At 38.3% G+C, this 13,859-nt stretch overlaps 2 protein-coding genes across 5 annotated transcripts in view; one reads left to right on the top strand and one right to left on the bottom strand.

Annotated features, from left to right (window-relative positions):
- The window catches only part of dkk3a (dickkopf WNT signaling pathway inhibitor 3a), an 11,846-nt gene extending 5,050 nt beyond the window's left edge, over positions 1 to 6,796 (top strand). The window contains exons 4-7 of the mRNA XM_016540831.1: positions 1,870 to 1,962; positions 3,910 to 4,051; positions 4,155 to 4,311; positions 5,240 to 6,796. Coding sequence (XP_016396317.1) covers positions 1,870 to 1,962; positions 3,910 to 4,051; positions 4,155 to 4,311; positions 5,240 to 5,327 — 480 coding nt within the window. The 3' untranslated portion in view covers positions 5,328 to 6,796. The remainder of the gene's footprint in view (positions 1 to 1,869; positions 1,963 to 3,909; positions 4,052 to 4,154; positions 4,312 to 5,239) is intronic.
- Positions 6,797 to 7,150: 354 nt separating this feature from the next.
- Positions 7,151 to 13,859, bottom strand: part of usp47 (ubiquitin specific peptidase 47) — a 44,582-nt gene continuing 37,873 nt past the window's right edge. For 3 of the 4 annotated variants that reach the window (XM_016540816.1, XM_016540815.1, XM_016540817.1), the window contains 5 exons: positions 12,114 to 12,232; positions 11,896 to 12,026; positions 11,759 to 11,806; positions 11,539 to 11,669; positions 7,517 to 8,981 (listed from right to left, as the gene is read on the bottom strand). In XM_016540816.1, the coding sequence (XP_016396302.1) occupies positions 8,807 to 8,981; positions 11,539 to 11,669; positions 11,759 to 11,806; positions 11,896 to 12,026; positions 12,114 to 12,232 (604 nt within the window). In that variant the 3' untranslated portion in view covers positions 7,517 to 8,806. Of the gene's footprint in view, positions 7,354 to 7,516; positions 8,982 to 11,538; positions 11,670 to 11,758; positions 11,807 to 11,895; positions 12,027 to 12,113; positions 12,233 to 13,859 lie in introns of those variants that run through there. The other variant, XR_001638653.1, reaches the window with a different exon arrangement.

Below are 13,859 nucleotides of genomic sequence, written 5' to 3'. Positions count from 1 at the left end.
TAAAAAGAAAAAAGTTTGCATTCGTTTTTTTTGTTGTTGAGTTTCATATTTATTATATGCACATACTCAAGGAGGAAGCAACACCTCATTTTTATAAATAAAAAGAAAATTCTATTTTGGTGCAGTTGCTGATATTTATATCAAGTTGATCAGTCGAGTAAGGGATCATCTAGAAATATTACTAACAATATAAAAATTATTCTTACATTTACTTTATGAAAATCATTGAAGATTTCACAATAAAAAGACATGTGTGCCACCTCCTGAGAGTATAAACTATAAACCAGACAGTTTTCCAGCATAGTTTTGATCACGTTGATCATTTAGGAACCTTAAAAATGTGCATATCAAATATGATACAGTTGGCTTTATAGGGTTAAAATGTCTTACATACTTGGCTGAGTGATCTGAGAATGAGCAGCTTAAAAAAATAAGTCAGAAGTATGAATCAAGTATTTTCATGAGCCCATAAGTACTGTTTTCCTTCCTGTATTGATGTATTTTTCTGTTGAATCAGAAAGTTCAAGAGGACATATTGAAAGGCTTATCCTCCCATTTCAAAATAGCTAATAGATAGCTAATAGACTTTAGATCACATGAACCATGATTTGCTAGTCAGTTGCAGGTGGTATAAGAGGGAGGGACATTTGTTCTAGACGGCATTTAATTGGACAAAAATCTGTGTAGTGCAGGATGAGATGTCAATATTTTGGTCTGTTTTTTTCCAGAGATGCTTTTCCATTTTAAATGTGTATATTTGCAAAAAAAAAAAAAAAAAAACATTTAGAAGTTCACTAGCCTATAGACAACCTAATAAACATGGACTAAAGTCACATTTGGTCCTTAAAGGGATAGTTCTCCTAAAAATTCATATTCTGTCATTATTTACTCACCCTCATGTAATTTCATGTCTTTTTTTCTCCAGTGGAACATAAAAGAAGATTATTTGAGAAATAATTTGCAACAATCTCAGTGTGTTTTTTTCTTCTTCTACATAATGGAAGTCAATAGTAACCCAGAATGGTTTGGTTACCAAAATTCTTCAAATATATCTTGTGTTCTGCAAAAGAAAGGAAGTCATACATACAGGTTTGGAATGACATGAGGGTGAGTAAATGATGAATGTGAAATATCCCTGTAAGTCAGATTTATAATAATATAATTGCAGCGATTGTACAGTATTAAATGTGTTTAAATCACTAATTTGTGTTTTCTAAAGATAATGGAAGGGATGCCTTTTTCTCTGTTAAATATTTATGAACCAGGATGAAAAAGGAGTCAAATGGAGCATTAAAGGTGGGGTAAGCGATTTTTCAAAAACGCTTTAGAAAACTGATTCGGGCCGACTAGCAAAACAAACTTGTAGCCAATCAGCAGTAAGGGGCGTGTCTACTCATGATGATGTGTGGGGCGGAGCTATCAAAATAGGGGCGAGACCCTTTTGGGGTTGGGGCGTGTTTGTTTTGGTGATTTCAAATGTCAACATTGGCTACCAGAAATCGCTTACCCCACCTTTAAGGGAAAAAAAGCTTTTTGCCCAACACTTAAAACATCAGCTTAAATGTGGGGGTGTAGACAAATACACCTATGCACCGATCATATGCACACTGCTCCGGGTGTGTGTTCACTGCTGTGTGTGTGCACTTAGGATGGGTTAAACGCAGAGCACTAATTCCTAGTATGGGTAACCATACTTGGCCACATGTCACGTCACCTCATATCCTCCTGTGAATCTTGTTTTAACTCTGTGGTGAAGCACAGCTCTGCTGTTGATTAGTTTCTCACATATATTATGGATTATGACTCTTTATTTTAGTTCACATGTTGCTTGATCTGTTCGGTTTTAAATGATTTCCTTCTGTCTCTCAGGAGTGTATCATTGATGAAGACTGTGAGAAGGGCAGCTACTGTCTCTACAAAACACAGAGCTCAAAGTGTCTGCCCTGCAAGCACACTGATGCGGTAAGCGGTTTCAAATTTCACAGACCAGGCACATTTCTAGGTACACTTAACCTCTGCTACTATCAGTAAAAGATCATCTAGTTTGCTTATTACATGTTAGGTATTCAGCCTAGTCTCGAATTATTTCGATTTGCTCATGACTTTCTGGTTTCTCTGGGTCTCTGCACAAATATAATACTCAGCAATGTGGCTTTCCAATAAAATGATGCAACTGAGCCTGCATTGTGACTGCATTGCGGGACGAGTGCACCTGGAATCAGATATGCCGAAGCGTTTCTCCTTTGGGTTTCACATCAAAGTGCGCAGATTGCTAAATATGAGCAGCTTCTCCAGTCCCAGATAGGACACACTGAGTTCACTTTGAGGCACAGGAAGTAGGGGAGCCAACTAAGCAGAATACAGATGTGCATTACTCTTTCAGGATATTGTTGAAGCAGATTCTAACACCCAACCAAAACAAACTGTTTGCGCTTGTTAAAAAAAGCCTTTTCCTGGCTCGGCAATGAACAAACCTAACCATATACTCTAAAAAATGCTGGGTTGTTTCAACCCAACTTTGGGTCAAATATGGACTAACCCAACTTTTGGGTTAAAAATTGAATGTAAAAATTTAACCCAATGGTTGGGTTAGTCCATATTTGACCCAAAGTTGGGTTGAAACAACCCAGCATTTTTTAGAGTATATGTATGAAACATTGTGCTAATAGTTTTCTAAGATTTTCTTTTGGCAGATGATAAAAGGGTGAAAAAAAATACATTGAAGGCTTACACTGACATCAGTGACACGAGATATTAAAGATGGACTCTTGTGAGACAGAATAACCCTTATTTACTGGTTCTTTTTGGTGAACATGCAGCATGTTCAGAGGAGTCAGATTCTTGAACGGATGATTCTTATGAGTCAGTTCTGATTAGTAGCATAAAGCACAACCTGTGGAGTTTGATTCCCTAAGAAATGACTCTTATGAATCAGTTCTTTTTAGTAAATTTATAGCATACAGTGTAACCCACAGAGTTTGATTCGCTACCGAATGACTCTTGTGAGTTGCTTCTTTTTAGTGAATCAATAACATTCAGTGCAACGAGTGGAGGAGTCTGATTCTCAAACTAATGACTCTTATTAGCCATTTTAATGTTTCAATAGCACACAGTTGCAATCACAACAAGTGGAGTCAGATTCCTGAACGGATGACTCGTGTGAGCCAGTACCTTTTTAGTGAATCAATAGCATGCTCACTATTTAGTGAACCAACTGCATATAGCGCAACCAGTAGAGTCCAGTTTCTGAATGAATGACTCCCATGAGCCAGTGTTTTTGAGTGAATCAGTAGAGTCTAATTACAGAATAAATGAATTATGATCTAGTTCATTTTAGTGAATCATAAACGATTATGAGTCAGCCAGTGCAGTTAACCAACAGGATTCACATACTGAACCACAAGTTATTCATTGTGTCTTTGTAATGATCTTTTACGAGAATTGTTTTATATTTCTGAGATCTGTTCTGTTGAAATCTAAAATTATCTCATTGTTTGTAACACAATGCTGATGGCAGCAAGTGCATTACTGTGCTTCCTCAGAAATGAATGAATCATTAATGGAATCAGAATCATTACATTCCTAACGATTTTTATTCTTACTCAGAACAATTTAGCAACACCCTGGCGCTAATGTTTGTACAGGCTAAGACTAGTTAAGTTTAGTCTTAAATTTACTGTTTAGATATTACTTTGATAATTTTTTTTTCTGAAGAACGTGTGATTAGAGTAAACACTCAAGTAACTCCTTCCGTCAGTTTTCCAGAGATGCATAGCTGCAGGACAACCTGTGCATCAATGTCCTGAAAGACTGAATTGTTTGATTCAGTATATGCATGAAATATGTATGCTGAAATATTTTGAGTTGAATCGCTGTCTCAAGACTTTTTATGTCCTGTATCTCCTTCAGACGTGTACCAATGATGAGGAATGCTGTGTGGGACAGCTGTGTGTGTGGGGTCAGTGTGCAAACGGCACAAAGGGGGATGCAGGAACCATCTGTCAGTACCAGAGTGATTGTAAGGAGGAGTTCTGCTGTGCCTACCATAAAGGTATGAGCATTTGCATTATATGATTATTATGCTTTCTGTTTAACATCTTGATCTGCACCTGCTGGATAATGCAGATTGTTAACTACTTGCTTTCAATTTTCAGCCCTGCTGTTCCCAGTGTGCAGCTCTAAGCCAATAGAACGCGAGCGCTGTATCATTTCAGCCAATCACCTGATGGAGCTGCTGTCGTGGGATTTGAAGGCGGATGGTCCACAAGAGCACTGCCCATGTGCCGGTGACCTGCAGTGCCAACATCTTGGGTAGAAATGTTTTCACTTAACATGACATAAAGACGTATATATTTAAATATAATATATTCATATTTATACACTGCCAGTCAAAAGCTTGAATCAAGTTTTTTTTTCACCATTTATCTGTTTAAAAATACAGTAAAACAGTAATATTGTGAAATATTATTAGTATTTGAAAGAACTGTTTCTATTTTAATGTATTTTAAAATGTAATTTATTCCTGTGAGGGCAAAGCTGAATTTCCAGCATCATTGCTCCAGTCTTCAGTGTCACATGATCCTTCAGAAATCATTCTAATATGCTGATTTATTGTATATTAAATACGTATAATGCACATATCAGCCTAAAATGACCCAATGACAATAACTTCATAGCCAAACTCTGTAGTTTTTAGTGATCAACTTGTTTTATATGCACTATTTCAGAAAGAAAAAAAAAAATGTATACACTACTGTTCAAAAAAGTTTGGGGTCAGTAAGTTTTTTTTAAGAAATGAATACTTCTGTTCAACAAGGTTGCATTAATCTGATAAAGAGTGACATTAAAGGCATTTATAATGTTACAAATGATTGTAATTCACATAAATGCTGTTCTTCTGAACTTTCTATTCATCAAAGAATCCTGAAAAAATGTATCACAGTTTCCACAAAAATATTAGGCAGCAAAAACTTTCATAATATATGTTTCTTGAGCTGCAAATCATTGTATTAGAATGATTTCTGAAGGATCATGCGACACTGAAGACTGCAGTAATGATGCTGAAAATTCAGCTTTGCCATCACAGGACTACATTTCAAATATTTTGCATGTTACTGTATTACTGGAGTTTTGCTCTGTATTTTTGATCAAATAAATGCAGCCTTGGTGATCAGCCTTGACTTCATGAAATAATATATGAAATACCGATATGAAATTATGGTCACTCTCTCTTTATCAGACGAGGTGCACTGTGCCTGAAGAGTCAGAACTCCAGCGAGGAGGAGCTCGCCGATACCCTCTACTCTGAGATCGACTACATCGTCTAGTGAGACTCAGCCTGTTTGACAGACAGATGAAGAGAAGCTGCTGAAACAGACAGGAACGCTTCATCGTCACTCCAAAGCTTTGTAGGAAACGCCTTCATTATAATCACCCAAACAGCCTCTAAAATGCAGCTGTGAAGCTGTGCAGCAGAAGAGATTCACTGAAGGCCTGAATCTAAAGACCGTTCACACTGACAGCGATTTGAAAGCATCAAGCTGCCTGGAAGTCATACAGTTACGAAGAAAGTTGGTGATTTGAGGCGACAAGAGTGATGGCAATGGTTGGGGGCGTCAAATGACACGACAAAACTGAAAAAAGTAGAACTTCAGTGAGTGTGAAGGCAATGGTCACATGTGAGATAATGTAGCCAAGATGACCACATTCCCTGCAATGATGATTTGTTTAATTGGATTTGTGATCAGATTTTCTGATTCTTTGTTAGGCAGCCCAGCAGTAATATTTGGGCATCCAGCAGATCAAATTCATTGTCAGTGTGAACAGCCCTCGGGTGTTGAAGCTCAACTGTGGGTTTTGAGCACTGGAAAGAAGCACTTATTATTAATGTACAGTATTAATGCTTTAAGAATATGTCAGGCAGAAAAAACATAAAGAGGAAAACTGTTGAGAGCCAATCCATCTTAGTTTAGTGTAGCAGCCAAAGTGACGCACCCATACAAGAAACCTCATGTAATTTCCCCAAGTAATAAACACAAACTCGCTCCAGAAAATAAAAGGTTGGAAAACATGAATGTGTTATCTTTTTTATATATATATAATCTGAACTAAAGTATGCATTTATGACAGTTTTGAATTTTTCCCTTGAGATCCACTTATATTAGTGACGATTAATTTTTTTCCACACTTTTTTTTTTAGTTTTTTTGGGTGTGGTCACTTTTATCATTGTTTGGCAAAATCTGTGCAAATTTCACATGAGAGCAAAAGATTTCCCCATGCAGATTTCACAATGCGTTCAAGTTGGTCATGTGAATTTGCTGTGTTGACCAATAAAAAATGTGGCTTGGTCTGAAAATGATTACTGTGTGAGCTGTGCTTCATAAATGGCTACACTATTGACAACAGACATTTTTTTACCCACGAAATTTCACCAAAATGTTGCTAATGTGACATCCATCTTAAAAGTGCAGCCACATTTAATGTAATTTGGTGAATTCTCACAGGTCAAATGCAGTCATTTCAATAGGAATCCATCCATGCCATTGGGAATTTCACAAAAGGGCAAAGATTTCCCCTTGCAGATTTTGGGACGAGTTCAAGTTGGTCGTGTGTATTTGCCACGTTGACCAACAAAAGCCACTTAGTTTCAAAGTAACAACAGACAATGGGCGTTTTTTTGCATGAAATGCCGCTAATGTGACCACATCTTAAAACTACGCAAACACCACCTTCACATGTGAAATTACTATTTTCCAAAATTTTTATTTTGTCATAATTTATTCACCCTCAAGTTGTTCCAAATTTTTTTTTAATACTATGTAAGTCTATGACTACCATCAACTCTTTGGTTACCAACATTCTTCAAAAAAATATTCCTTTACGTTCAACAGAAGAAAAACTCTTACATGTTTGGAACAACTTGAGGGTGAGTAAATGACAATTTTCATTTTTGTGTGAACTATCACTAATTTAAATAGATGCTGTTTTGTAGGTTATAGTATGCTAACAGTATTTTATATAATTTCTAGTATAATTTCATAAAATAAAGCAAAACTTGATTCCTTTTATGACCCCATAAAATAACACATCATATTCTTCCTTAAAATATGAGCTCTTCATATACGTCGACCTGGAAGCAGGCAGACAGAGACTGATTGTTGCTTTTTATTTCAGTATTGGCAAGTCTACTGAGAACGGCTTGTGGCAGCATTAGAAGCCCAGAAACCTGCAGCGGTTCAGTCGAGCTCTGACACTGCCGCTCATTCAGTGGGGCGTCTGCACCCTCTGCTTTCCAGCTACGCGAAAACAGCAGCGAGAAGCATTTCCACACACACCACATCTGAACCAACAGGCTCCGTTCACATTGTGCAGAAATAAAAACAAAAAATTTCTAGTATAATTTCATAAAATAAAGCAAAACTTGATTCCTTTTATGACCCCATAAAATAACACATCATATTCTTCCTTAAAATATGAGCTCTTCATATACGTCGACCTGGAAGCAGGCAGACAGAGACTGATTGTTGCTTTTTATTTCAGTATTGGCAAGTCTACTGAGAACGGCTTGTGGCAGCATTAGAAGCCCAGAAACCTGCAGCGGTTCAGTCGAGCTCTGACACTGCCGCTCATTCAGTGGGGCGTCTGCACCCTCTGCTTTCCAGCTACGCGAAAACAGCAGCGAGAAGCATTTCCACACACCACATCTGAACCAACAGGCTCTGTTCACATTGTGCAGAAATAAAAACAAAAAATGAAAAAGAAACACAAGACATGTCTAAATGGAAAAAAGAAACGCCGAGTACAGATAAAAAAAATTGAAACACGTGCCATTAAAAGTCACTCACAAGACCTAACTTCGTCGTCATCAGTCTGTAGTGAAATAATTTACAAGAAAAAAACAACAAAAAAATGAATCGGGTGAACAAAGCACACTACTTGATTCATATCGCCCTACTCTTAAAGCCTTGCAAATTCATATGTACCAGTGTCAAAAGCCCCAGTAGGAAGTGTAGTGAGAGGAGGCGGGGCTCCCTATAAAGTGGGTGGAGCTTCAGCAGTCGGTGGGCGACACCCACACACAAAAGGAAGCATGAATTGCAAGAATAGAACCTCTTCAGCCAGAAAAGAAGCATTTAATTTCACAACTATGTGTTAAATAAACAAAAGCAGAGATATCCCAATATTCAAGTGTGAGCATCATACCCAAAATTTCAATTGAAAGTGTCACTATGACTGGAGTCGATTGAAGAGCTCTATGCAATGGAAGATGCGGGCATTTGGAGGTGGCTGGATACGTTACGCGCTGTGCTCGAGTGCTGAAAAGACTCGGGATGATGGACGTTATGAACGTGAGAATTTGATACGTTTGATTGCATCTCAAAATCAGAGAGTGATGGAAAAACAGCAAATGCAGAACGACGGGACGAAAATCAATGGAGATGGTGCACTGAGAGTGCAAACAGATGAAAGAAATTAAGAGGGCGATAAAATATCTCCCAAACTGCCCCCTTTTCTCTAACGAGTGCACCCATCTCTGTATTATTAAATTGATTTATCTGAATGATATTGAACTTGAAACAGCTTTTGCACTTCCCTTTAAACTTTACAGTACAATAAACTATGGTGCACAATTGTACTCGGAGCCACACTATGCGTTCTGGAGCTCAAAGAAGAGAGCGTCAGCTGGACAGCACTGGTGACGTTGATTCAACGTGGGGCCCAAACGCCAGGGTCGCTGGCGAGGCAGTGCTACACTGCAGCGGGCAGGCCAGATAGAAAATAGGGAAGGATAGTTTCCTCCCCCTCTCAGTCCTGTCCAGGGTCTTTGGTGGGCCCTCCGTCTAAGTAAATTTTGAGGGCCTTTTCTTTGCGGGGGGAGTAGCTGACCCGGTGGCCCGTCTTCAGAAGGCGGCTGCTCTCCTTCTTCATCAGTTCATTGCGCTCCTCCTCAGACAGCTCCATGAGCTCCTCGGTGCTGTCCCTGCAGAGATGGGCGCAGAAAATAAACTCTATTGAATGCATGGTTGACTAAATGACCAACAAGCAACTAGTGAAATACTGATTAAGACGACTAGTCGGTTTATTCTTTTATCTTTAAAGTGAAAGTGAAGCAGTCAGTCAAGTTTACATTATTTAGTAAATTGATATTTACTTTAATTAAAAAGTACACAACAAACACGCTTATTGTAATCATTTTAAAGAAAAAAGGATGTTTTGTTATAGCTTTTGGAACAAGGGCGCCGCCATGTTGCAATTCCACAGTGTGTGACGTCACAGGGTTGGTTTGCTCCGTTGGCCAGTGAAGTAATATAAGCATTTCTTTACTTTTTGAACACATGCTTGTTTTGAAATGAAGGAAGACAAACTTGAAAGGACTCTTGAGCCCATAATAAGTCCAGTTGCTTATGCATGAGCCAATGCAGCGAAGGGACCGAGCAGTAATACTAGGGCTGGGACGATAAATCATCTAAAGTGTTTTTGAAAAATCACATACCCTGCCTTTAATGTAAACACAGCCACTGTGAACACCTTTGTAATTCGCTTCAACTTTTTCGAATTTTATGAATGATTATTTTAGGTTCAAGTGTGTGTAAGGTTTTGGAAACAAGCAGAGTACGGCCGTTTGTAAAGCATGCAGTGCCATCTGCTGTTCAAAACTAAGCTCAGAATCGATTCAAGAAAGAATCGCGATGCATTCGGAAAATCTCAGAATCGATGCTGAATCATTTCTCGATTCTCGATGCAACGGTTTATTTTCCCAGCCCTAAGTAATACCGTTACGGGTAGAAGAAGTTGTGTGCATTTGCTCAAGAAGATGTGAAAGAGAACTCAATTTGGTCCTTGCGTGCTGTCTGAGCGGCTTTTTGCATGCGTGCACACAGAAACGATCTATCACAGCGCGCGAGTGCCGCATTGAAATCTCTTTCGCTCTGTCTTGCGTTTGAATGGCTTAAAACACTTTAATGTTTAAACTGGCAAGGCTTAAAACACGTGAGAATGATGAACATTCTTGAGGAAGCAGCACTAGCCCGATCCTTCAGATAGGTGGTTAGTTTTAGTGTCATGTTAACAGCAGCTAAACTAATAGGGTATATGTGTCGAACGTCACCTGACCAAACCCGGAAAACAGGTCTCATCGCTTGTCAGAGAACGTGCTAACAGTCATAATAAATAATAGCGATATCTATGGACTTTTAAGATAATCCGTTAAACTAGCTAGCTGTTTTTATGGTTGAGGTTTTATTCAATTTTTATATCTAAATGTTAGTGAAAAGAATAAAAATAAAAAACTTTTACATATCAGTCTGCATATGTGATGTATCTACTTTGAAGGCATCTTCTTTAGTAAAACTGCTTCATATTTAACGAAGCATTTGTAAAACACTTGAACCGGAAGCAACGAAACCCGGTTAACAGAATACGGAAGTCTGTTGCGCATAGTCCCTATTGTATTTGCAGGTGAACATAAAATATGTAACATACCAATAATGGTGAACGAGTCAGTGTGATGCAAATATGTCTGAAAGGTCTGACATAACACTAAGATGCGATATGAATGATATAGTATGAAGCGTTGTTTGTTTACATCACACTGTGCCTCGCGTGATGAAAACAATGTTTGGGATACCACAATCAAAACTTTGTGATGTAGACAGTTTGATGTTGGATATTCAACCAAATTATGGTTAAAACCAAAAACGCTTGTGTGTTAAAAAAACATTTGTGTTCAAAAAGCAAAGAAATGCTTATATTACTAAACTGGCCAACGGAGCAAACCAACCCTGTGACGTCACACGCTGTGGTATTGCAAGATGGTGGCACCCTTGCTCCAAAAGCCATAGCAAAACATCATTTTTTCTCTAAAACGGTTACATTCATCGTGTATTTTTTTAATAAAAGTGGAAAACAGTTTACAAAATAATGTAAACTTGACTGACTGCTTCACTTCCACTTTAATAGCAATGTTAATGTTTAAATTAAAGGTAGTTTTATTAAAGTAACTAATTATATAAGGGGTCTCCGAACTAGGTCCTCAAGGGCCGGTGTCCTTATTTAAAGAAAACTGGCAGATTTTCTATAAGCTTTTTAACCAGGGCTTCAAGACAGCCGGATGACGCTTTTTGAGGACTTTTTGCTGACAAATAAACAGGGATATCTGGGTGCGGGTAACAAAAAATAAATAAATAAATAAATAAAAGGACTACACATTGTTCATTTACATACACTACCAACATTGTAACAATACAAAGCTAATTGAAAATTAGCAATTATCTTTTAACAATTAAAAATACATTATTAAAACAGGAAAGAAATAATTAAATTCAATAAAAATAAGAATATATATCATAGTATTATATATAACCATTTCATAGGACTAGCTAAACTAGTCTTTGACAACTCACTGACTGGTTGATTCCAAAAGTCTGTCTTTTTGCACTTCAAACTGATGCCCATATTATGTCTCAAAATACAATTTCCGTACTTAGCTAATTAAAAAACTAGTAATCAACTTTATATATGAAAGGAAGAGGCTTTACCTGTAGAAGATCACGGCGCCATCATCACAGATGTAGAGTGGCCAGACATTGAGGGTGGAGACTTTAGGATTCCAATCTAAATCCTGATGGATCTCCAACACTGAAATGTCACAAGGAAAAGTTCCTCGTCCCTGTAGGAGAAACAAGAGAATCAGATCTGAAGCACTGCAGGAAGGGCATCTGAAGCTCAACCAAATGTGAAACGCAAAGACTGCCGTACCTTGGCAAACTCCAAGTTTTCAAGAGGAATTCCACTCAATTCACTGAGCTGAGGGAACAGAATTAGCACTCAATTGAAGATAAAAACAAGTTTGGGAATTCTTAGTATTCATCAGCAGCATTTCATATTCCACAGACCTTCTCCTTGAGCTCCTCTACACTGCTGCTCTCCAGCACCACCTCCCGGAAGGCCTCCAGCTTCATCTGGGCTGGGCACCAGCGACGGGTCAGAACCGCCAACTGGGACATGGACTTCATCCGCTCTGATTCTACAATCAAGGAAATCAATGAATGAAAAAATATATGGGCAACTGAACTAGAATATTTATGGCAACTATGATGGCCACAGTCTTCACCTTCAAGGACTTCTAGGAACACCTCCCAGTTGCTGGAGATGTTGATGTCCTCCTCATAGACGTGATAATCCAGAAACACTGTGCCTGGGTTCTTCCAGGTCTTCTTCCTGAGTCTAAACCTGTGACACAACAGAGCAACAATCATCTTGTTAGTATTCTGAGGCATTAATCCTCCTCCACTGTGAGTCAGTGCATTTCAAAAATCAGTTGCTGCAGTGAAGCACTGAGATGCATCACTGCTGCGTGCAGAAGGTGGATGTGCATCCAAAACTGCTGCAGCATATTCATGAGTCAGGCCTGTGACAACAACAGCCATCCCAAGAACAACAAAACTGAGATTCCAGATGGTTAGCATGGTAAGTTTTGAATAAAAAAAATAAAAAATAAAACTTAATTGAACGTATAACACATCCAAAATGTAAAAGTACGCAACCTATTCTACTTTGCTGCAACACTGCAGCAGATTTAAAGTTGCGTTCTTTTAATTCAGCTAAGAGGTCACACCATGACGTATCAATCCTCTGTTGGTCACACGTGATTAAAATTTGCATGTCGTATTTCACCAAAATTGTACTTTGGAATGCAGTGAAATGCACACAAGTTTGCAATCCCGGTCCACAGCATTCATATGAATATGATTGTAAGTCAATGTAACAAAAGTATAGTGTGACCACCCCTTAAACTGCAAAAATCTAATACAACACTATGTCCAACTGTCTTTGGGCGCGCGCACGGCATGGTTAGGGTTAGGTGTGTACGCGCTCTGGCGTAGTTTACGCAAGCGCCGGAAGTGATCTCTCGCGCGTATACGTCACTCATTGTTTACACAGTGCACAAACATTGTAGGTACGACGGCTAATCAAAATGGTACTTACTTATATAAATACTGTTCGGTTTCTGGCACAAACCGATCGTTTCGTGTCTTAGGACATCAATGTGTCATCACGAGCCGCAGGGTTTAATTTGGATTTGTCTGTGCATGTTTTTTTTACTCTCATATGTGTTCTACTGAAGAAACAAAGTCACCTACATCTTGGATGCCCTGGGGGTAAGCAGATAAACATCAAATTTTCTTTTTGGGTGAACTATCCCTTTAAGGTCTACTTATGCTAGTCAAGGTTTTTTGCACCCAAAAAATTCATGATTTTTCAACTATGTAACAATCTTTTGTTATGATTGACTTATATTTTAGCATGTGAAATAAGTAGCAATGCTTACTGAATAGACGTTGTATACATGTGGCTTGTTAACATATTCATGCGTTACCTTTTTGCCTTTGCAAAATCACAGACTATGCAACAAGCCATTTTTGCAGTTTAAGGGGTGGTCACACTATACTTTTGTTACACTGACTTACAATCATATTCATATGAATGCTGTGGACCGGGATTGCAAACTTGTGTGCATTTCACTGCATTCCAAAGTACAATTTTTGGGTGAACTATCCCTTTAAGGGCCTGATATGCTTCAAGTGAAATCGAAGAATGAACCTGTGTGATGTAATTTCTAACAAAATCGAGCCAAAAGTCTATTTCAGAAGTTCAAAACAGCTAGCCAAAGCAAATATTTGGGAAAAGTTCGCTCAGACTGGTGAACACTTTCAGAATAGCACTTCTTTGAAGCGGTTAATTTCTTCCATTCTGTCCATTGAGGTCAGATGCAAATAACAAACACACACTGGAGCCGCTTCACAGTAGAATTTGAATTTGTAATTCTAATTGAAAGAAACAGTGACACTGTTTCCCC

The sequence above is a fragment of the Sinocyclocheilus rhinocerous genome, unplaced genomic scaffold (assembly GCF_001515625.1).
Source record: "Sinocyclocheilus rhinocerous isolate Xijiao unplaced genomic scaffold, SAMN03320098_v1.1 scaffold878, whole genome shotgun sequence".
Classification (NCBI taxonomy): Eukaryota; Metazoa; Chordata; class Actinopteri; order Cypriniformes; family Cyprinidae; genus Sinocyclocheilus; species Sinocyclocheilus rhinocerous.
The sequence above is the reverse complement of the archived record's forward strand: the minus strand, read 5'-3'. Positions and strand labels throughout refer to the sequence as shown.